Genomic DNA, 22,962 nt, shown 5'->3' with positions numbered 1-22,962 from the left:
TTAAAGAGAAAAAAAAAGAAATCTTTTCCTTTCCGAGTTGCTTCTATGGAACGAGGTAGTTACACCTTGCACCGGAAAGGTGGTGGCAACATCCGTAGCGAAACGGATAACAGATATCGATTCCTTCCGCACGCCGTAGTCGTGCAGAAAAGATATGTGGGGGGCCAGGAAAAACCCGTAGGCAATGTAGGCACAGGATGAAATAAAAGAAGGGCACGAGAGGCAAGGCACTCTGGACTCTGCCTCTCAGGATCAACTGTGCGTGAGTTGCAGAGGGGAGTGAGGTATTGGTTTGTAGGCGGAGGGGTGAGAATTTTGGAGGTTCGTTCGGGCGGTGGGGACTGAACGGCCCTGAGCGAGATTCCGGCGGCCTGGATTGGGGCAACAAACAGGTATCTATCGCCTAGAAATAGTATCAACACAACAATGATCTACAAGTATGACTGAAACCCGTAAAAGTCGCAGATATTCAGAATATATACTGAGGAAATAATATCAAATCTCTCCTCAGCTAAACGACTGTTTTCAGAACACTTTGTTCCATCCAGGTGCAAGGAAGTAGTCAGAGTGGCCGCTTACTGGCTGACCACTACGTAGCTGTCTGTGGTTGCCAGCACACAAATTCGAAAAATAAATTCCCAACACGTCTATCGGGACTGGAATTCAACATTTTTTGAATGTAATAACTAACTTTGCGTGAGTTACTAGGTGGAAACTAGGTAGACTTGTACAGTTCAGTACACTCGCCTCCCACAAGCGCCTTCTAACTGTTGCTATCGATATCTTATCACCTGCTAGTTGCCTGAGACCCAGCTAATTGACATACCTTAGTGGTAAGGTTCACCTTGAGGGTCTGAGATTTAAAAGCGAAATTCCTTTTTTTTTTTCTGATGCCCTGACGCCCGATTTTTTTTTAGTCTCCTAGAATATGAAATATATATATACATAAATATTTTACGCAACTCCAACGCTACAAAGCAGTACCAGACTCTTGGATACCAACCATCCAAGTATGCACTGATAGCTTCGAGACTCATGTAGATGAGCGTCACATACTCGAATGATGTTTGAAGCGGAGGCTGCGGCAATCCCGTTCCATGAATACAGACAGCGGAAGAGAAGAAATCAGTCAGAAACTATGCTTGCAGACAGTATCACCATCAAAATCCAAACTGCAGCAACTTTCCTAGCCAATCCATGACCTGGGACACGGGATCCGACGTCTCGCCCAGTAAATCACTGGAAAGTTCTAAAAACAGCTCCATGTAAGATTTCGGGGGCAAAATGGCCGCATCCGAAGGAGGCGGACGGGTGTCACTGGTCAGCATGTGTCGTAAATGATCAGAACCACGTTGGAGTAGTCTGGCAAGTATGTCACCGTTGACATGCATGTGAGATGGCTTGTTTGGAGTCGGTTCAATATCGGCCCATGTCCATCGTTTCTTTCTGACAGCCAGGAACGGAGATAGGGTGGCATCCTTGCTGCACAAATTCTGAATGAACCGGAGAAGACGCCATTCTTTTTCCGCAAGGGTCATTATTCGATAAACGGTCCCATCCATCGTCGTGCCGTATACAACGGTAGAGGATGGCAAAGGCGAAGGCGCAGAACATGGGCTCAGCCGAATGACTGAGAGAGGCAAATGGGCTTCAGCAACTGCGGGCGAGATCGTTTTATCACTTTCGGTGACACCAATCTCGGAGAGAGCACTAACGGTGCCTCCCCTGCTCGTTGCAAGGACGAGCTTCGCATCCCCTCCAATGTAGTAATGAGACAGCCCTTCACGCTTCACCCCATCGTGGGCGTACAGCTCCAATTTATCGTTAACCACTTGGAGCACTACCAACGATTCTCTTGCCGTGGAAACGTAAAGATAGGACTGGCGAACGGTGATGGCAACCGCTGGAGAGGTCAGCCTGAACCGCGCTGCGCGGGCCCATCGTCTTTCTGAAAACTTCGGCTCTAGAGGAACTACATCGTAACCGGTAGCGACCATAAGAGTAAATTCGCCATATGGAGCAATGGCACGGACCGGCCCCTCGAATCTGTGAATATGTTTCACCGAGCACTCAATCTGTTCGGGATTGGCCGCACTCCGCTGCGTTTGCAAGAAGATGACACGACCATTGTCTTCCTGGTTCCTCCGTGCGGTTCCAATAACGATGAAATGATATTCCACCCCATCACGCTTGGGAGTCCAGTCCAGGATACAGGTGATCCGTTCTCCAGCAGCTCCACACGGTCTCCAGGGCCGAGAGACGTGTTTAGTAGCAGCCGCGGTTTGCGACGATCCCACTTCCGAATGTGAGTTATCCAGGTCGATGAACTCAATATGAGGGCGCAGATAGCGTTTGATGGGCTCCGCGTCCGCGTGATTGTCCATTTCTACCGTGGTGTATGCCACTACCAGGCTCCTGAGGTGTCGTGAGTATGTTACCCTGTTGGCACTGCCTGGTAGCTCGATTCTTCGAGGAACAGTTCTGGGAAGTCTGTCCAGAGTGCAGATCAAAAGCTGTCCATCACAGATACAGACGAGTGATCCAGCTAGACTGTCAGGACCCGGGTTCGGTTGCGCGTCGATTAGAGTGAAAACATCCACGCTTCTTTGAACGTACGATGGCTAGAGGCTGGTTGTAAGTAAATGACCTTACTCAAGGGTAGAGCTACTTACATTGTTTTGGTCCGTAATCCATATCTGTTGGAGAACATAATCCAATGGATCACTGTTGTTAATGTGAGATAGATGCCAAAAGCCATTCCCGCATGTGACCAACGCAAAATCTTGACTCGTCGCGTTGGTACTGAGCCTGACAACAGTTTGACCGAGTCTTCGCGGCGTCCCTTGCGTGAGATCTGTGAATTTTGAGAGACATCAGCAGAGATCACACAGATTTCTAAAAGCAATTTCTGTCATACCTATCGCAGCTCCGTGCCCAGTTTTTATACTAAAGGGAACCAGAACGCCGCTTCGCAGACCACAGAATAATGTCGAGCTTTGTTGGCCATTGTCTTTGACCACAATGACTCTAGCGATACTTTCAATCGCTCTGGAAACATCGTCTCCACTCAGATCGATGGCGTGGTCGCCCAATTGTGGAATACCTTCCTGTTCTACACGGTAAGAGAGGAGGTGACCGTCACTGGTACCAATGAAAACGTAGACGTCAGATTCAATATCTTCGACCAATACAGATACCGGCTCATGGCTGGTCTCGACTGGTTGTCCGACAGCCTCTATCTGGAGGGAACCATTGGCTGATGATATTCTGCCCACGTGGACACGCATTGCCTGAAGAGACCTGGTCGCTGTCACAACAAGGCCGTGTTTTCGGTGAACGGCAGCAGCGACAACAGTCTCACCAGTCTCATAATTAAAAACGAATTTCAGGTCCGGTTCGCGGGGAGCTGAGAGATGGATGGAGCTATCCGTGACTTGAACGACAATACCAGTCGTGGTATATCCCGCAGCCAAAGTTTGAGAAGAGAAATCCAAGGCTGAGTCCGAGTCATCCATGGCGTAAATCTCCTCTCCGGTATCTCTGGGAAGATACAGAAGAGTTGAAGAGACTGGATCCGATATAAGAAGGTAGGTGCCGCCCCCGACGTAATCCGGCATGGTCCAGATATAACGACTGCTTGACAGATCCTCGAGAGGGATAACCAAGCCTATTCGAGCTTCTATGCCGTATCGAAGCTCAACGACAGCACCACGTCCGGTGGTTGATGCGGAGCACACATAAAGCCGGTCACCAGATGTGTTCGCAGTTCGGCTGCCATTCTGGGAAGGAAGGGGAACTACCACAGCATCCAGGACAGGCGACCAATTCAAAAACTTCTGGACACATTTCGGATGTTCCCTCGCCCGTTGGATGAACAGTCCTCCGTCACCCATATTTCCTGCGGCCAGGAGAAGATCACCACCCTCGAAATCGAAGTCGATGACATCGAAAGCCGCATCGACATCGCAGCCAAGTTGACCAAGATGTGACTGATGCTCGATCTCGCCTTTGCTACCGATTTCGAGGTAGAAAAGCCAGCCGTCTTCCCGGCAAAGATAGATATCGTCATGCTGCTGGTTATAAACCCAGTTGCGATAGGGCCTGGCCCATCGTGTCCATAACGGGGACAGGCCGGATCCTCGTTCCGGATATTGAATCGGATACCGACTCGACGGCCCTTTAATTCTCGCATCTAGCACATTCCTGTACACCACCATCGACGAGCTCGTGATCAACATAAAGGAGGTTGCTTTGGTCAAAGGCACCACAATGTTTGGCAACCTGTATTCTGCAGGCAGCTTCCTCGTGGTAACCCTGGGGCGGGCCTGTCGTAGTGATTCAGATGAGTCCCAGTCATAACACACCGCGAGCGTGTGCTGATCCTTTGCCACCAGCAAAAGGAGAATAATTCTGTCCCCATCGTCCGCTTCAGGGAAGAGGAAGTCCATGAACAAGATGTCCCCATCGACACGAAAGAAACGTTCCTACCACATATAATAAAGGATCAATAATCATCCAGCTTGGGAATTGACAAGCAAAGTTTAAGAATGGCAAATACCTCCGCGATCGGGCTTAATTTTCCTTCTGCCATCTGCGACTGAAGTTCTTGGGGCGATTTCATGGCGAAAATCCCGAAGAAGTCGGCGGGAGCAGCGACAGCGATTGCCCGAGATCTGAGAGATGTGAGACGGACCTTGAAAAAAAAAAGCAAGTGGTTAAGATTGGATTTCTTACCTCGGATCGACAGCGAGGTGTCGACCAAATCTCTCAAGAATGCTAACATCTGAGGGCAAAGGCCGGCGAAAATGCACAAAGTGGCCATCCTTGGGTGAAGCCTCAGTGCGATAGTAAAGGAAGACCAGTTCCTTAGAGTCTAAAGTGAGCACCAAGAGCTGGGAAGGTAATGAATCCTCCGCTTCTGAGGAATGATCCGGGGAACCACTGTGCGCGCCTAATTTCATCTGAACATCCCATGGCAGCTCTGGGTAGGCTCTAATCGCCTTGGCTGCAACAATGTTCGCGTCGAAGTCCGATTTTATGGTGACATCCTCAAGATAAGTGCCCATAACGATCTCTCGAAGCTGGATCGATCTTTCGCCGACGAACACCACGTCATTCTGGCGTTTGCTTCGCAAGCGGGCCGGCAAAATCAGCTGGATGGTTGGGCTGGGTATGACTGTCTGCGTGAGGAGGCCAACTTTGGGCTTGGAGGCATCAACTTTTGGCGGTAGATCATTGCGTCTCTCCCGATTGCGTTCTAGCAATTCGCTGATTCCCACATGTCGAGTGGTCCAGATTCCATTCTCTAAGTGGACCGCTTGCAGAGCCATGATGCAGAGAATTGCGCTTCAGCGACTGAGAAGAAAGCGAAACAACTCTAAAATAATGGATGCAGTGGGCATCGGTCCAGAAGAAATTTAGAGCCTGTGAACGGCTGTCTGTGGATTCAGTGTGCGAAGAGTAGGAGCAGGCATAAAACAAATAAAACACTGTCAATTCTCCAGGAAGCCAATGAGCAATGATGAATGGCTGTCTTTATGGATCATGAAAGATTCAGGAGCGTGGGCCTCCTCTGTTGCAGACAAACAAACCGGATCAAAATGTATTATCATGATGTGTTTCATGCAGCTTGTCTCCATGAAACATGCAGGAATCTCGAGGTCGTCCAATTATGCCCTGCAGACACACACACATTAAATCGAGTATTCTCATCAGTAGAATGAAAAGCAGAATCTTGTGTCACGAGTGACTATAATCCAGACTCATGTGAGTTAACAGCAGCCAACACTAAGACCATAATCTGAAGCCAGCCATAAGACGTGCATACATCAGAAAGAACAAGAGGGGCAGGACGGACAATTAGGTAATGTTTGGCACATGCCAATGCCGCTTAGAGGCTTGTGCACGCCCGACGGTGGTGAGGCCGTGACGTGGATGAGAAGCAGCTGAACAACACCGAGTTCAGCTGAGCGTGGCTGGACTTAAAAATGACGCATTGTCGTTGACTCCGTAAATTGGAGATCAGGATGAAGCTGTACAGGGAGAGGGAATAATTTCAATGATGATGAGCTGCGTGAGCTAGGACAACGAGCGTGCAGCACCTGAGTAAATGCTATTTTAAGCAGGAGGCAGCCCGCCAGTGAGCTCATTGCGGGATCGGCTGGCTGTGTTCCGCTGTCACAAATACGATAGTCGTATCAGGTATTCTATCCACCAATCAATGTGCTGCGATTGGCATTTCCTTTGGTCACGCTCGGTTACGTTTTAGGTGACAGACATGTGCCCGTCACGGGACTCGACCCAACGACTCGACCAATCACTCGCTCCACGTTGCGACGCGGCGGACCGGCCACCCAACACTTGCAGACGCTGAAACATGCCTGGCGATCGATAGACTAGCTATTATCATCATCATATCAGGCTGCTACTGCAGCCAAGCCTTTCCCTTCTTGAATTTCTTTCAGATGGTTTCTGCGGATGAAACAGCACGTTGGACAGCATGGCCTGCCACAGCTGAGATAACACATGCCTGCTGCATCTGATCAGCCCACTGGCATCCTGAAATCAGATTGAATGGCTCGAGTCCGAGGTTCCTTCGACTTTTTAGAACCTGCAGGCCCGGCTGATTTTCCAAGCATCTCCCGATCATCAATGTGAACGGCATCTCCAACTCCGTGGGCCGAGCAGTGCAGTATTCTAGTCCCCGCCACGGTGCCATCCAATCGAATCTACAGTCTTTGTTGTTGCAATCCTAATTTATCTGTATTGTATCCCCGTGATCGCGTGGTACTATGGATAGGAATTCCCAGAGCTCATCCGGGGATAAAGCCATGGAGAAATCGGTCAATGTAGAGGCTCCAGCAAGCCCAGATTCTACAGATTTGAAACGAGAAGATATTCGACGAGCATGTCAAGAACGTGACGTCAAAGCGCTGGTGGACTATGCAACTTCGAAAGATGGCCTGCTTGACGATGAGCTTCGTCGATTAGCATGTATGTTACGGCTCTCGACCTTGTCAGTGTTGTAATTGGTATTTATTTATCTCTCAAAACAGGGCCCATCCTCTTAGGATCCGATCGGACTGCAGAAGAGGGAGCAGAAGTTTCAGCATGGAATGATCTGCCGCGGCATCGGGATGAGGACCAGGTCAAACTAGACGTGGACCGGTCATTTGTGTACTATCCGAACTGTCAGTACCCTCCATGACTCGGCGTTGATACTCATTATGGCTGAACCAGACCGAGTCTGTCATTCTAGGTCCGGCGAAGGAGCTCGATGATAGGAAGCAGGAGCTATCCGATTTGATCACAGAAACTCTCCGAAGATACCCCATGCTTTGCTACTTTCAGGGGTATCATGATATCGCGCAGGTACTGTTGCTAGTCCTGGGCGCGCAGCAAGCTCGCCAGGCATTTGCGCGAGTGTCCCTTTTCCGAATCCGGGACTACATGCTTCCCTCGCTGTCGCCTGCCGTGAAGCACCTTCAGCTGATCCCCGCCATTCTGGAGAGCACGGACCCAAAGTTGCGCCGGCATCTGGCGGGCACGCAGCCGTTCTTCGCGCTGGCAGCGACCCTGACCTTGTATGCACACGACATCCAAGAGTATGGAGATATCGCGCGGCTCTATGACTTCTTACTGGCCCACGAGCCGGTAGTGGCCATCTATCTCTTTGCGGCCATCATCCTGTCTCGCAAGAAGGAGCTCTTGGAGATCCCGGTGAATGAGCCGGAGATGCTTCATTTTACGCTGTCCAAGCTTCCTAAGCCTCTCGATCTTGAAGGGTTGATAGTCGCTGCTCTGGAGTTATTCCGCTCCCATCCCCCTGAATCCTTGCCGTTTCGAGCCTGGCAGCGGATTCCGCGGTCCAGCGTCCTCAAGACCTCGCGAAAACTTGCCCTCGAAAGCACGACAGAGGAAGCCAAAGAGCTGTTCGATCTGCAAACACGGGAACTGCGTCGTGAAGAGTTCCGCAAGAAGACCTATGCTGTGATGTGGAGGTACCGAAAACCGGCCGGTTCGGTGGGGTTAGCGATTCTGATCGCCCTCGTCTCATTTTACATCCGGCGAAAAGGACTCGATGCGCCGATCTGGAACTATGTTGGAAGGTTGAAGGAAGTGTTTCATTATGCGAGGTGGTAGAGGGATCTGCCAGCAAAAGATCTACTGCATTGGCTAATTGATAGAGAGAATGTTGACGTCTGTTGACGTCTTGAAGAAGAAGTCCTCTTGTATTGCTAGGATTGATGCTGGGAAAACACTATATAAAATGAATTCACAGACTTTCTCTGACTGATGTAACGGTAGTTTGGGAGAATTTACACGTATCCTGGCTCTGAGGTAGGATCCTATGACCTCGCCTCATCTCATCTCACCTGGCAGTCTGGACCAGTGAGAATCTATCCGCCCAGTTTTAATGCGGTCTTTGTGTGACTATTCACGGGGTACTCCAGATTCAGCCTGACATAGACTCACCCGGACTCTTTCCGCCAAGTTTCAATACGGGACCTGACAGGTAGTTGTACCTGGATTGTCTCCAATGGAAATTATTTCCAACTTCCTATGTATGCCAGCAGGGTTGAACTAGTCGATTCGTCTACGGAGCTTGGAAGCCTGGCTGCCCAGGAGTGGAAGTACACACTGATACAGGCTCAGATACACCATCTCTGGAGTTGTGCAATTTCCCATGTTATGTGGGTTTCTCCGACTTGGATGCCATTGACTTAACAACAACGACCACCAAAGTAGCATACCTATAATGCCTGGCATCGATTTCAGATACTAATAGCTTATATGAATAAACATAAACCATTAAAAACGAGCAACAGAGCAGCGATGCAGGTAACTAGGATACCTACATGTGATGTTGAGTGGTGGTATTTTGTACGGATTATATAAGCCCGCAGTGCGGGTGCGAGTGCGGGTGGATGACGACGGTCCAGCGGGCTGCGGACCACCTGTACACTTCGCCCAGGGCGCGCGCCGTTGGGAGGCAGCTCGATATGACCTGACCTGAGGGAAGTTAGATATCTTCCCTTGTCCTTGTCTACTCGAAGCTCCTTGAAGTGTGTTTCTGTTTCTGTCGTCACTGCTGTTCTTGTCACCCCTCCTCTAGTTTAACAGGTTGGTTTGCCAATCATGGCGAACCAAGGCTACGATGTTGTCGTAGATGTTGATGCAGAGGTAAGGAACAGAACAAGACTCATATCGACTGAATTGAGAGAGATACTCACTTAGATCGAGCTTGATTATCAAGCTCATTGAATGATTTCAGAAGTTCAAGACTAATTGAGCGTCTTATCCAGGGCGATCTCGGCCATACCGATCTTCAGGAAGACCTCGAATTCCATCCTTCTAGTACGTGCAGCCAGCTAGCTATCTTCCCTTGCCAATTACCTTTTTATTCTCGACATCATTGGAAAAACTACAGAACAATCCATTTTTTGACCTGACCATGGTTGTCGTCAGACTTTGAAAACGATCCCCGAAACGCCAAAAACCAATCCGACTCAGCGCCCTTCCTAGGTGGTAGCCGCGGAGGAGGTTCTTCGCGCGGCGGTCGCGGAGGAGGACAAGATGGAGGAGGAGGCTTCACCAAGCACCGCCTGTGGTCCATCCACTACTACTCGCAGTACTTCGACGTGGACACGAACGAGGTGTTGCGCCGGTGTAAGGCGGCACTGTACCCGCGCTCCAACTTCCTCGACGTGCTAGACGGCAATCCGGACTTGTACGGGCCGTTCTGGATCGCGACGACGGTCGTGGTCATCCTGTTCCTGACGGGCACTGTGTCGCAGTACCTGGCGCGCGAGCACGACAAGCACTTCGAGTACGACTTCCGCCTGCTGTCTGGCGCGGCGGGCCTCGTGTACGGGTACACGGGTATCCTGCCCATCGCGCTGTGGGGCGCGCTGCGCTGGTTCGGCTCCTCCAGCGCAGACCTCATCGAGTGCTGGGCGCTGTACGGCTACGCGAACCTGGTCTGGATCGCCGTCGCCCTGGTGAGCTGGAGTCCGCTGACGGCGCTGAACTGGTCCCTTGTCGGCGTCGGCTTCGGCTGGACGGTCTTCTTCCTCCTGCGGAACCTGTACCCTGTGCTCAGCGCGACGGACGCGCGGACGAGCAAGATCCTGCTCATCCTGGTCGTGGTGCTGCATGCGGGGTTGGCGATTGCCATTAAGATTCTCTTCTTTGCGTGAGTTTGTCTGCCTGGACTACCTGCTAGTCAGTTGAAAGAAGCGAAGATTAACGTATGCACTGGCAGTCATGGCAGCCCCGTCTCGAAAAAGAACAAGGACCACGATGACGACGACGATGACCATGACAAGGATGACGATAAGAGACGGATGCTTTTCTAAATAGGTAGATGCAACGCGAACAGCAAGGAAGCCAAGCTTATTAGCATCAACGATGTTTTTTTTTTCTCGCACGCAGATCCACCCATGCCATGCTTTATACCTTTATATCTTGACCAATACGAATACCAATGCCAGTTTTCTTGACCCGTCGGGACCTGGTTTTTTATTCGATTGCCCTTCTACTGAAATGATTGTCGTTTCTATCTTATGATTGTCGTTTCTACCTATTGTATTGCCTTCAAGAAGGAACGTTACTTACGTGGGTTTGACGGAATACATGTATGGATTTCTGTACGGTATAGCAAGTACGTGTAGTTCTTAGTCCTAGCGAAAGAAATCGGGACTGGATGTTTTGTTCTTGTTCTTGCTCTTGCTCTTGTTTTCCAAAAAAAAAGAAAATGAAATTGGAATGTTGAAGCTGCCCCGAGAGAGATAACTTTTAATTTAATAGGACATTGACCTGCCCTCCCTCTCTTATTTTCCAAGGCGATTCATTCAGTTCCGTTCCGTTAAGATCCGTTTCATTTTATTTGTGAGTATCTTATTTCACATGACAATTGATTTGATTTGACTCCCCAACACAAACCCCGAAATAAAAGCACAAACCAAACAACCAACCAATCGAACAACCACTGAAGGAGACGACGAGTTGTTTACTTGAGCTTCTTCTTCGGGCGCAGCTGGTTGCTGTGGCCGCACTTTCGCTTGCGGCAGTTGGTGGCACGCGGGGGGAGACGGGCCTGTAGCATCATATATTAATAAAGATGTTCAGGTTAAGTCGAGATGGACGGACGACATACGTAGCACTTGCGGCAGATGGACTTCTCGCAGTTGTACTTGGAGGCGAGAGCCTTCAGGGAGGGCTCGATGATACCACCACGGAGACGGAGGACGAGGTGGAGGGTGGACTCCTGTTGATCATCCAGTTAGCCGGCTGATTCATCCTGTCGCTCTTTAACCCCTCAGAATTAACGAGATAGCATCCATATGTCGAGGAAGGCCCTTTCAGCTTCAACATCTCTCCTCTTGTTGTATTCACGAGTATATGTATGTACCTTCTGAATGTTGTAGTCGCTCAGAGTGCGGCCATCCTCAAGCTGCTTGCCGGCGAAGATCAGACGCTGCTGGTCCGGCGGAATGCCCTCCTTGTCCTGGATCTTGGCCTTGACGTTGTCGATGGTGTCGCTCGACTCGACGTCGAGGGTAATGGTCTTACCCGTGAGGGTCTTGACGAAGCTGTAGTCAAGCAGAAACCGTCAGTTTTCCATCGTTCCGTCATCAACAGTCATCAACATCGACCGAGTTATCGCCGTATTTCCGCATATTTCTGCATTTGTGTGCTCGATCGACGGGTGGCGTTGAAGACAAAGGGCAAGGGAAAGGGAGGAACCTACATCTGCACTGTAGCAGCACAAAAACATCAAATGTCAGCATTATCATCCACAGATCAAACAGCACCTGACACAAATAGCCAGGGAAACTATGACAGACAGGGGGGGACGTACTGGTTGCGATATCCGTCGATGGCTTCTTACACTTGTCGTCGGTCGCGGATTGAACAGTCGACGGGTGACAATTTGAAGGGTCTGGGACTACTCTCTCTTTCTCTCGCTTAGCGAGGGTGGGGAGTCGGACCGATGACGGATCGGGAGGATGAACCCTAGCCCTAGATGTGGTTCCGCTTTGGGATTAGGCGAGTGGCCTATTGGGTAATTGTAAATGCCTTGTATTTCAGGTATCGTTAAATTATTATTATCACAAAGTGCCGGTTTTATTTGAATTTTAAATCCAGATGGGCATTATAATGATGTAGTAATAATGCTGCTCGTCGATGGTGTACATCAGAACTCTTAAACGGTGCTCTAATTCTCTTTGTCCTCCGTTTGACCCTTCGAGATATCCGTATTTTACCATACATCGTGTATTGAATAATCTGGACGTGACATGGAGAACTCCTGTACTCCCAAGTCGTTACGATAATTTGATTATCACTACTTACGTAGTAGATGTGATAATCCCAGAACATGCGCAGTTCATTCCATATCTGACGCCTGCTCTATCTCCATCTCGTCCGCACTGGCATCACCTTGCATGGCATCTCCCTTCATAGTGCCAGCAACATGCTCTCCATGATACTCCGCTCTCCTCTGATCTTCCTGCCACTTCTGGAGCTTGAGCTCGGTTTGAAACACCGCTCTGATGAGGGAGTGTAGCGATAGCCCTGACAATTTGGCGGCAGTTTCGTAGAAGACCCGAGCAGTCTCTGGAAGACTGGATTCAGTCCGGTAGAACTGGTAAGAAGATCCTGGACGAGGAATATTATCATCATCGTCATCCCGTTCGCCAGCGGTGGCAGCATCTACCCGGGAAATTACTTTCATCGGTCGCAGCTGGCTGATCACGGTTCGAAGCTTGGAATCAATCTCTCCTTCGTCGATTTTCACCTCCGCAGGCGCACCTTCGCCTCCTGTCCGGCTGGTAGGAAACATATCTGCAAGTGGATTGGACACTACAAACGAGTCAGAGCTGTCGGGCTTTAAAATTCGAGGATTCTTTATCTCATACCTCTGCTGTCAAGCCAGCTATTCTCGTACCAGTCCAAGTAGTCATCCAACTGCTGGGCAGTCATCTTGAAAACATCGCTCTCGTTGACCAAGATTTCCTTTCCTCTTGGGAGTCTCCCTCCACTGGACGCTTTGCTGTCAAATAGTTTCTGCGTATGTGCCCACAATTTCCAGTCTATAACCTGAGCCGCTGGCTCCAACGACGATGTCGGATACCTTTTCAGCTCGTCGAAGGGGAAAAGCAGCTTCGTGGCAACGACAATGAGAGCAAGAAGCTGGGCTTCTGGCAATGCGAGATGTCTCAAACTTCTTCTCAGCGAGAGCGGGAAGCTGTATGTAAACCCGACCAGTCTCTGCAGCCGGTTTACAGCGACATATATCTCCACTGAAGCAAGCTTAGCAATACAGACATTTCAAGCGAGTATTAGGGGGTTTTCTTACAAGGCAGCGCCAGTTGTCTGATATATTCAAATAGCATAAGTGGCGCATTCAATGGAGGAAAAGAAACTCCAAAGTCGCGGTTGTACACAATCACCATCTGGTTGACAATCCTGTGTAGGCGTTCGCTGTTCAAAAGGACCTGATGTTGCTTCAATCAGCTTCTAGCTTTTAGAATTAAGACCATGCTATCTTACCAGAGTGTCTAGGTGCGCCAGGTATTCCTGGGGAAGCCTGTCCCTCATCTCCCGGGGAACAGCTTTGACAGCCCTGATGAAAGGAATCTCTTCCTTAATGGCAAATCTGACAGCCCAATCAACATTAGCAGCGTGAACGCAGATGCAGACGTAGGCAGAGATCGTGTCTCACCGATATATATCACCGACACTGACAGGCAAACGCAGCAGCAAAGCACCCAGATAGCAGAGAGCCAACGTCTCCACTAACCTGGGAGTATCAGATGCCTTTCTCGTATGGAACTGTTGTTCAGGATCCGCTTCCGTAGCCTCAGCCGCTTGCGAACTGAACAATTGTGTGGTGTCATCGTCCTCGACAGAATCGTCGAATTTGTCTGCGAGAGCTCCGAGTCGCAATGCCCAGAGGTCCCTCACCACTGTCTTTGGAGAACGCTCATCAGCACGCACTAAAAGAAAAAATAAATCCGAAGGACTCACCTCTATATCCGAAGGGAACCCCTTCTTATGAACCAGGGCATGGCACTGTTTCCAAAGAATGAGCTGATAGGCTTGGATGAAGAGACGGTACGCCTGTCGGCCACGATAAGCTAGGAGTAGCCACGAGTCAGCAACTTCGGATGTCCTAGAATGAATCAAGATGAATCAATTTGAGACCGATCGTAGCAACTGTCTACTCACTCTTCTGAATTTTTTCAGCAGCGGCTTTTTTCACCCGATTCGTTCGCCCATGCTGGCCGAAATCTTCTGCATCTTCTTCGATTTGTCGACCCTAGAAAATGCAATCATTAGAACAAAAAGCAAAAAAAAAATAATCTTTGAGACACATCTCATGGACAAGACAGTTGATATACTGGCATACCTCCTGCTGGTGACCTCGTCTACAAAACCAGAGCCCATTGTCCAGGTAGTAGCGCGTCTCGCGGCACCCTTCCTGTCCACAGACCCCACGGGTGACATACTCCATCCCGACCAGCACTTCTCATGCTGGGAATGGATAAACAACTACCTACGTGGTCGAATCGCGCGGGTCATCGCATCGATAGGTTTAACGAATGTGTTACTGGATACCTCTGGACCTATGGTACTGACGTTCTAGAATCTCCAGTCTGATGGATGGGGTGAAAGGGCTGCAGCCTGTGGGTGGATTGGAAGCGACCATGCCCGAAACAGGGTAAAATTTCGGGCTCGAACAGACTGGGTTGGTTGCCACCACACAATCAATCTTCTGGATCTGGCCGAATAATGTGGTCTATTTGAGTGGCCCTCCACAGAATACTAACAGGCTGAAAATTTTCTACGAGCTGTACGTGCTGCAAGAAAAAGCAAGCTAGACAGAAAATTGTAAATTGTAGAGCGAAAAGACATGTGAAACAAATTACGTCCGAGGGACGTTGATATAGTTCATTTTTTTTCTTGTTTGTCGAGCTATCATGATGTCAAACTCCAAACTGAACTTTTGACAGAGTGTATGTAATCTTCGGTCGTGTCAAGAGCAATTCATCGTAGGCTCAACCCAAGTGTCAAGAATGCGCGTTGACCGATATAGAGAGGAAAACAAACAAGCCAGAGGATCCCAAGGCATTGGTAGCCTCGGCAAAGACCACAAGGGTGTGAGTTCCCAAAACATCGTGAGGGGGCATGAAAACTTTGACATGAAGAGGGACAAAGGAAAAGGCGGCGCAGGATGCGTTTAAGACTTGGGGGCTTCCTTGGCGTCGACGGCGACCTCCTCGCCCATGGCAGCCATGACAACGACGTTGGTGTCCTTTCCTTCCTCCACGAACAGCTTCTGGATCTTCTCACCAACCTCACCCTCGGGCAGCTTGACATCGTCCTTGGTGTTGCCATTGTCGTCCATGAGGGAGAGGAAACCGTCATCAGTGACATCAAGCTGGGAGATGTTAGCAGATTGTATACATCAGACGCAGGGACAAAACTTACCAGCTGGAATTCCCGGCGGGTGACGTTGGGGACGTCCATGTTGTGGGTGGAAGGAGACAGATCTTCCAGCTTCTTGTTGGTGAAGATGTCCAGGGCGACCAGGTGGACCTTGGCGTGGCCGTGCTTGCCGGTCTTGGAGGTGGACATTTCGACGATCTTGCATGGGCGACCCTTGATCACAACGTAACCACCCTTGCGCAGGGCAGAGCACTGCACGGGGTAGGTCGCAGAGGCACCGGCATCGGCGCTCTCGAAGGTGTGCTCGTGCTGTGGGACAGAAAAAACAACGTCAGCTTGCTGCCATCACCACCAGAGCTCACAGACAGTCATCTCATTGGAACAGAAAAGTTCAGTTTTGGATGCATGTCGCCAACCAAAGAGGGGGAGGGTTGGAAACAAGCAAGGCGGGGCAGAGGGTACTCGCGAAGGCAGTGATCGCGGGACAACAAAAAACCTACCTGCGCGTCGTCGGCCATGGTGATCGTCGAAAGAAGAAGATTTCAGAGCGAGTCTTGCGAAATAAGAAAGAGAAGGATGGCCGAACAGAGCGGGCGCGTCGAAGGAGGTAGGAGAAAAAAAAGCAGATGAGGGAGACGGGGAGTGGGACGGGGGAGAGAAATGGGCAACCGAGCAAAAAGGCTGCTTTTTTCAGGGCGCTAACTTGCTTGGGTGTTGTGGCGGGGTCGGCACTAGCTTGCCCTAGGCTGGTATTTTCTGTATTATTATTGCCCGTCGCTGGATGGCTGCATGGACAGCCAGAGTAGTGCTGTCGAAGATAAAAAGAAAATAAAAGGAGATGAAGAAGGGAAGTACCTAGGCAGATGAGATAATATGCCGATTGTTCTTGCTGTTGCCAAATTGTGCTGGCAATAAACGAGTCAGTATTTTTGATAACACTATCAATACAAAAATTACCGTCTAGTAGAGCATTACACAAAGATACCAGTTTCCAGATTTTCTGGTTTGATATTTTGATTTTTTTTTTGCTTTATTTCTATTTTTTTTAGCAACAAAAACAATGCAGAACGAGTAGCGTGGGAGAATCTATCGTCAGTCCAGGCGGTACTCAGCTCTTCCATTTTAGGGCGTTGCTTACCGCCCAAACAGGAAGCCAGCAACGGGTCGGCATCCCCAGATTTCGGCTATAGGGACGCCGTACGGGTATGCCAGCAGCTGCTTCGGGATCATTATAATCAACAGCACCGAAGCTTTCAATTCGCCTCTTGCTCATCGCCCTACCCTCCGGTCTTCCCTGGCCGGTCAGCTGTGCTCTTGCGCAGAGAGCGTGTCGAAACCGCTCCATGCAGTGATCGGAGCAGCAGCAGCTCGCCGTTCCGTGCTGGCCTTCGAGGATGTGGCTCGATCGCCTCTCCAGCCATTCTCCCTCAGGCACGCCCCCTCCGTTCAATAATCGCTCATACTCTCCAGGTCCACGGAGATCGTCGCGCTTGTCGCCAGCTCCCCAGAATGTCCGACCCGGACTGAATCCTCGATCGTCATCGACCTCCCTGCTCGTGACCCCAAACGACTCGTCAACATCGTTACCGGACGCTGCTCGAGCGTCCAATGGCGTGGCTTCCAGGCCAGGAGCTTCACGACCGCGCCCTCCTGGTGTACCGGATCCCCTGGAGGTGCTGAACCGAATCATCGGGAAGAAGACAGCCGACAAGCCGGTCGAGGCACCCGCACAGAAACCAGCGCAGCTGGTCGAGGACATTGACTTTGAAGGGTTTAGTCTGGAGGAATTTGCTGATGGAGGGAAAGAATCGAATCGGATTCTCAACAGTGAAGTGGGCGCGCAGACGATTCAGCAATGTAGGTCTCCTATCATGTCGACAGGGCACTGTATGAACATATCTCGACTAAGCTGATCTGTGCAGTTGAGAGGGAAAGGGACAAGTTCCAAGACCTCCACAACGCCATTGCGGTCAGTTGAGCCACCTTCTCGGTTGGTATGTAGACATGCTGAGATGTTTCCAGGACTGCGATGATGTTTTGAAATCGGTCGAATCCTACCTTGCCGACTTCCAGAACGAACTGGGCGTCGTTTCGGCCGAAATCGAGAGCTTGCAGACTCGATCCGTACAACTGAATGCGAAGCTGGAGAATCGGCGCAATGTGGAAAAACTGCTGGGTCCGGCGGTCGAAGAGATTAGTATCTCACCCAAAGCTGTCCGCTTGATCGCCGAGGGCCCGATCGACGAGAACTGGGTCAAGGCTCTCAACGAGATCGAGGCTCGAGCGGCAAGCATTGAGAGTCGATCTTCCGGCTCATCAGTCAAGGCGATAGAAGACGTGAAGCCACTCTTGACGGATCTGAAAAACAAGGTAGGACGACGTTTCTTCCACGCCTGCGGCATAGACTGATGTGACTTCAGGCTGTCGAAAGAATTCGAGACTACTTGGTTTCTCAGATCAAGGCTCTTCGATCGCCGAATATCAATGCACAGATCATACAACAGCAGAACTTGGCCAAGTACAAGGATCTCTATAGCTATATTTCACGAGCGCACCCAACTCTCACGGAGGAGATCACGCAGGCGTATGTCAACACCATGAGATGGTATTATCTGTCCAATTTCACTCGATACAGCCAGGCCTTGGACAAACTCAAGCTACATCAGACGGATCGCAATGACCTGCTGGGGGGAGATCCGTCGTCTCAGAGGGGTGGTGGGTTGCTACGAACGACCTTTATCGTTGCAGCAGTTGCTAAGTATTGCAGGGAATTTTGTTCCTGGAGGGAGGGCCGGTCCTGTGGGCCATGACCCGTTCGCTCTCGGGAGAAGAATCGACATCCTTAAGACTAGGAACCACATGGCGATATCGTCCTATGTCGCCGAAGAAGACAAGTCCGTCCACGGGTTTGAAGTGCCGTTCCGGAATTTCAACCTTGCTCTGGTCGACAATGTGTCTGCCGAATATTCCTTTATGACTGAGATGTTCGCGGCCAAGACATACCATCAGATTTCTCGGAGGGCCATTGAGATCTTTGAGCCGGTGTTTGCTCTCGGACAGAGTTTGACCAAACAGCTCATCGAGAACACTACCGATTGCCTGGGGGTCCTGCTTTGTGTGCGGTTGAACCAGCATGCCGCCTTTGAGATGCAACGGCGCAAGGTACCTGTGGCCGATTCGTACATCAACGGGATCAACATGCAGCTCTGGCCTCGGTTTCAGCAGATCATGGACATGCATTGCGAGTCTCTGAGGAGGGTGGCGTCTGGTGCGGCGCGGAGCTCCGTCTCCGCTCTGTCATTGACAGCAGACGACGCCAAGCAGTCGTCTGCGCCTCATTTCCTCACGCAGCGATTTGGCCAGCTCCTGCATGGCATATTGACGCTCAGCAATGAGGCAGGGGATGATGAGCCGGTGTCGAATAGTTTGGGACGGCTGACTGCAGAATTTGACTCGCTTCTGACGAAGCTGAGCAGAGGTGCTGGCGACGCGAAGAGTCGGGAGCGATTCCTCTACAACAACTACTCTTTGATACTGACCATCATTAGCGTATGTACCTTTTGCCTAGATTTCACTTTCGTTTCTATGCTGATGCTGATGCTGATCTTCGTTAGGATACGGATGGCAAGCTCGCAGTGGAACAAAAAGAGGTATGATACACGCCCTATCTATTCCCCCTTTGTCAGGCTTACAGCTCGATTGCTGACATTCTGCAGCACTTTAACGAAATGCTCAAAAATGTTTCGCGGCGGAGTTGAATATACGGGTTGTCAGTGTTAGTCAGGTATTTCAGTTTATCAGCGCACGATACCAAGTTCGAGTTTGTCTTGTCTTAGCGATCTAGGTAATTTTCTGTGAATAGCTTTTGCATGTTCGATAGAAGGGATGAAGTGAAATAATGATGGATTGGGAGCCAGAGGATATACTCATCACATTCTAGCATTTTCATGTAGATATCAGCCTCTTGGTCGGTACCGATTCCCTAGCTTTCCACACCGATGTAGTAACGGCTACGGTAGACAGTTGTTACTATCGAGTCAAAACGAGAAATTAGCGATCTGGTGCACAATTCATTGCTAGTTACGAGCAATAAATAAGATATGAACGATCAAGAAAGACATCCTCAAGATCATCAGGCTATCAGCTGATAAGAGAAGCTATCAGTCTTATCGCCGATCCCGGTCTAAACGCCGCGCGATAGCGGAGATCCGCCGAACATTCTTTCCTTGTTGAATGACACAACGAGCCACAGCAGCTCTGGCACGTGTGCTCAGAGTCGTGGCTATCCGTGAGCAGCAGAAGAGGGGGAAGAAGAAAGAAAAGAAGAAGGAAAGAAAATGGCCATTCGCCTGGGTGTTCCCGGCCCAGCTCGACGGGCTATTCTGCGACGATGCTTCTCGAGCACGCGTGCCTCCAGCGCGGACTTTACTCATGCGGTATGCCCACTATCTACACCCTTTTCTGACAGCTTGGTTATTAACGTTAGCTCTGGAGTTGACTGACTATACTAGGTCATTGGCGCTGGTGTCGTAGGGCTTGCGGTCGCACGGCAATTGGCGGCGAGAGAGGGCACGTCGACGGTCTTGCTGGAGCGGCATGGAGCTGCTGGGACGGAGACGAGTAGTCGCAATTCGGAGGTAGATATTTCCCTGGACTATTCTTTTTCTAGATATGATTCTTCTGTTCGTTTTTGCTGCTTATCAATTTCTAACGATATTCTCTAGGTCATCCACGCCGGCATCTACTACCCCCCGGACTCGCTAAAGACGAAGCTCTGCGTCAGAGGCCGCGAGATGCTCTACGACCTCTGCGCGAAGAAGGGCATCCCCCACCGGAACACGAAGAAGTGGATCGTCGCGCAGAACGACACCCAGTGGGAGGTCTGTCTCAAGCTGCACGAACACGCCCGGTCGATCGGCGTGCCGACGCGCTTTGTCGGAAGGGAAGAAGCGGCGCGACGAGAGCCCGACGTGCGGGCTGAGGCGGGCATCGTCGAGAGTGAGACCACCGGCATCATCGACAGCCATGCCCTGATGACCTTCCTGCAGGGCGATTTCGAAGACCGCGGCGGGGATTGTGCCTTCCTGACGGCGGTGACTCGGATCGAGCCGGTGGATGGTGGCCAGGGCGGATATCGGATATTTGTTCGGTCGCCTGACGGTTCAGAAGACTCGATCACGGCGGCTGTGCTCGTCAACAGTGGCGGGAACTCTGCGTGTCAGATCAGCAACATGGTCCTGCCCAAGGAGCGCCACCGGACTCCGTACTACGCCAAGGGGACGTACTTCTCCTACGCGGCGTCGCGGCCGCGGCCCAGCACGCTGGTCTATCCCGCCCCGGTGCCGGGCCACGGCGGCCTGGGCACGCATCTCACGCTGGACATGTCCGGACGGGTCAGATTCGGGCCGGACGTCGAATGGGTCGACGACCCGAACGATCTGAAACCCAGTTCGGCACGACTGCAGCAGGCCCTGCCGGAGATCAAGGCGTATCTTCCCGGTGTAGATGTCGATGCTATCGCGCTGGACTACTGCGGTATCCGGCCGAAGCTGCACCGTGGCGGCGCCAACACCAGCGGCAAGGGGTTCCAGGACTTTGTCATCCAGGAGGAAGAGGGCTTTCCGGGGTTTATCAACCTGTTGGGCATTGAGAGTCCGGGGCTGACGAGTTCGTTGGCTATTGGTGAGATGGTTGAGCAGTTGATATATGGTCGCTCTTGACATTATTTTCTTTTCTTTCTTTCTTTCTCTTTCTTATTATTTTTTTTAACTTCTTGTATATACTCATGACTTCCACGGACATACCGATACATACATACTGGTTATAGGAACCGGAAGAACGAACAAAAGAACGAAAGAAATTGCGACTGAACAACTATGACAGAATGTTAATCAGTGACATCCTTCAGATCTACTACACAGCACTGACCTCCCAGACATCGACATGTTACCTGTTCTGTGTCTTGCCAAACAGAACGAATTCATTGAAATGGATAGAGAGTTTGCGTATGATATCACCCTGTACTGTTCTAATTTAACGCTCCTTTCCCGACTTTTCAAAAAAACAGGTACACGGACGATCCATCTCGGTCCTGGAACTGTCGGCCAAAGACCATTCTACACGGGGGTATATATGAGAAGATGTCACCTTGCAGACTGGATCGTGAGCCGCCTTTCTATATACCTCCATCACCGCCCTCGCCATCGTCGGCTCGATCCCTGTTTTCGGTCCCGCCTCCATCCCCAGCAGCGTATCCTTGATCATCATCTGCGTCTTGAATCCTGGCGCATAGTCATTGCTACTGGGCACGTGGGCGACCACGCCCGGCACGAGGTGGACATGATTGCACATCCACGACTGGCCTGAAGAGTGCCGGATGGTCTGGTAGAGGAGGTGCTTGTCGATGCCGGACCGGATACCGATGGCTAGGGCTTCGGCGATAGCCAGCAGGATTGTTCCGGCCAGGTAGTTATTGCTGATCTTGGCCGCGAGCCCGTTGCCTAGGCCGCCGCAGTAGAAGAGCTTGTTGGGTCGCCCATCATGGTGACGGCTGTGTGAAGCCGTTTCGTTAGGGGGTTGTTATCAGACGAGGTGATTTTTTTTCATGCCCGATTAGGAAGGTCAGCGTGTCTGCTTTGGCGGCTGGTAGGCCATCCTGGTGAGAAGAAATTCAGTACATATCCAACAGAAAAAAAAAAAGAAAAAAAAGAAAATCAACGGGATAATTTTGCATTGAATATTTCAGCATACGGATGCCGGCGTATCGACAAAACGCCCCTGTCCTGCCTCCGTCTCGCCGTCCCCGCGTCGATGGTACTACACTCAAGCATCAACCGCCCCGGACTCCTCTCAGCAGCAATCACCCGTCGACTGGATCGAGATACAGACAGACAGACAAACTGACAAACCGACTGACGTGACTGACCGGTAAGAGTAATTCAATCAATAAAAAGTAAAAGGATATGTCAACGATAGATGATATACCAGTCTAGATAGATAGATAGGTACAGTCCACAGGAAATAATACCTAATCGATCGATCGATCAAAAGCAGACTGTAGACTGGTACACAGACAGACAGACAGACTGACTGACACTGAAACTGAAACTGGAGCAGGAGAGATAGTTTCGTCCTCTCTTTCCTGTCTGTGACTATGGTGTTAGTAGGGTAGTCGGAGTAGTCCAAGTTGAGGTAATGGGTACTGGACTTAGGTACTGGGCTCCCTTAGGTAGATTACATGCACAGTTCCTGCACCTGATCAATCCCCAACATCATTATCAGTACCATACCATTAACTACCATGATCACCCTCATTACTACATACAATTGTATTATTACAATAAACACATATGTTCCCTATGTATAGCTGCCTGCCTACCTAGCTACGGCATGGGTTACATCTATCCATGGATTACCTAGTAGGTATGCATCAGTGAGGTTGGAACCCACTTTTTATTTTTAGTTCATCTTTAACTACATAAACATACCTTCGTAACTTAACTTGCT

The 22,962-nt window shown here is 50.4% G+C and overlaps 8 protein-coding genes across 8 annotated transcripts; 4 read left to right on the top strand and 4 right to left on the bottom strand.

Annotated features, from left to right (window-relative positions):
* Positions 1-1,160: 1,160 nt before the first annotated feature.
* On the bottom strand, positions 1,161-5,330 carry VTN77DRAFT_4329 (uncharacterized protein; the record flags this gene model as incomplete). The annotated part of the gene is made up of 5 exons (XM_069420376.1): positions 1,161-2,621; positions 2,673-2,854; positions 2,918-4,484; positions 4,559-4,673; positions 4,735-5,330. The coding sequence occupies 5 exons, from the start codon at positions 5,328-5,330 to the stop codon at positions 1,161-1,163; spliced, it is 3,921 nt and encodes a 1,306-aa protein (XP_069282000.1).
* A 1,461-nt stretch (positions 5,331-6,791) lies between these two features.
* Positions 6,792-8,142, top strand: VTN77DRAFT_4328 (uncharacterized protein; the record flags this gene model as incomplete). The annotated part of the gene is made up of 3 exons (XM_069420375.1): positions 6,792-6,993; positions 7,056-7,190; positions 7,259-8,142. The coding sequence occupies 3 exons, from the start codon at positions 6,792-6,794 to the stop codon at positions 8,140-8,142; spliced, it is 1,221 nt and encodes a 406-aa protein (XP_069281999.1).
* A 996-nt stretch (positions 8,143-9,138) lies between these two features.
* On the top strand, positions 9,139-10,358 carry VTN77DRAFT_4327 (uncharacterized protein; the record flags this gene model as incomplete). The annotated part of the gene is made up of 4 exons (XM_069420374.1): positions 9,139-9,183; positions 9,306-9,357; positions 9,469-10,195; positions 10,265-10,358. 4 exons carry the CDS (start codon positions 9,139-9,141, stop codon positions 10,356-10,358), a joined length of 918 nt encoding a protein of 305 aa, XP_069281998.1.
* Positions 10,359-12,391: 2,033 nt separating this feature from the next.
* VTN77DRAFT_4326 (uncharacterized protein) lies at positions 12,392-14,521 on the bottom strand (the record flags this gene model as incomplete). Its single annotated transcript, XM_069420373.1, has 8 exons — positions 12,392-12,867; positions 12,924-13,307; positions 13,364-13,502; positions 13,558-13,663; positions 13,730-13,977; positions 14,035-14,144; positions 14,236-14,326; positions 14,417-14,521. The coding sequence occupies 8 exons, from the start codon at positions 14,519-14,521 to the stop codon at positions 12,392-12,394; spliced, it is 1,659 nt and encodes a 552-aa protein (XP_069281997.1).
* A 726-nt stretch (positions 14,522-15,247) lies between these two features.
* VTN77DRAFT_4325 (uncharacterized protein) lies at positions 15,248-15,974 on the bottom strand (the record flags this gene model as incomplete). The annotated part of the gene is made up of 3 exons (XM_069420372.1): positions 15,248-15,448; positions 15,499-15,765; positions 15,957-15,974. The coding sequence occupies 3 exons, from the start codon at positions 15,972-15,974 to the stop codon at positions 15,248-15,250; spliced, it is 486 nt and encodes a 161-aa protein (XP_069281996.1).
* Positions 15,975-16,850: 876 nt separating this feature from the next.
* Positions 16,851-19,214, top strand: VTN77DRAFT_4324 (uncharacterized protein; the record flags this gene model as incomplete). Its single annotated transcript, XM_069420371.1, has 7 exons — positions 16,851-17,313; positions 17,379-17,425; positions 17,479-17,826; positions 17,877-18,171; positions 18,224-19,005; positions 19,071-19,106; positions 19,173-19,214. The coding sequence occupies 7 exons, from the start codon at positions 16,851-16,853 to the stop codon at positions 19,212-19,214; spliced, it is 2,013 nt and encodes a 670-aa protein (XP_069281995.1).
* Positions 19,215-19,793: 579 nt separating this feature from the next.
* Positions 19,794-21,176, top strand: VTN77DRAFT_4323 (uncharacterized protein; the record flags this gene model as incomplete). Its single annotated transcript, XM_069420370.1, has 3 exons — positions 19,794-19,892; positions 19,968-20,093; positions 20,181-21,176. 3 exons carry the CDS (start codon positions 19,794-19,796, stop codon positions 21,174-21,176), a joined length of 1,221 nt encoding a protein of 406 aa, XP_069281994.1.
* A 313-nt stretch (positions 21,177-21,489) lies between these two features.
* VTN77DRAFT_4322 (uncharacterized protein) lies at positions 21,490-22,286 on the bottom strand (the record flags this gene model as incomplete). Its single annotated transcript, XM_069420369.1, has 2 exons — positions 21,490-22,006; positions 22,207-22,286. The coding sequence occupies 2 exons, from the start codon at positions 22,284-22,286 to the stop codon at positions 21,490-21,492; spliced, it is 597 nt and encodes a 198-aa protein (XP_069281993.1).
* Between the last annotated feature and the right edge of the window lie 676 nt (positions 22,287-22,962).

The sequence above is a fragment of the Rasamsonia byssochlamydoides genome (assembly GCF_041956645.1).
Source record: "Rasamsonia byssochlamydoides strain NRRL 3658 unplaced genomic scaffold VTN77scaffold_3, whole genome shotgun sequence".
Taxonomy (NCBI): Eukaryota; Fungi; Ascomycota; class Eurotiomycetes; order Eurotiales; family Trichocomaceae; genus Rasamsonia; species Rasamsonia byssochlamydoides.
This window is presented reverse-complemented; position numbering and strand designations above follow the sequence as displayed.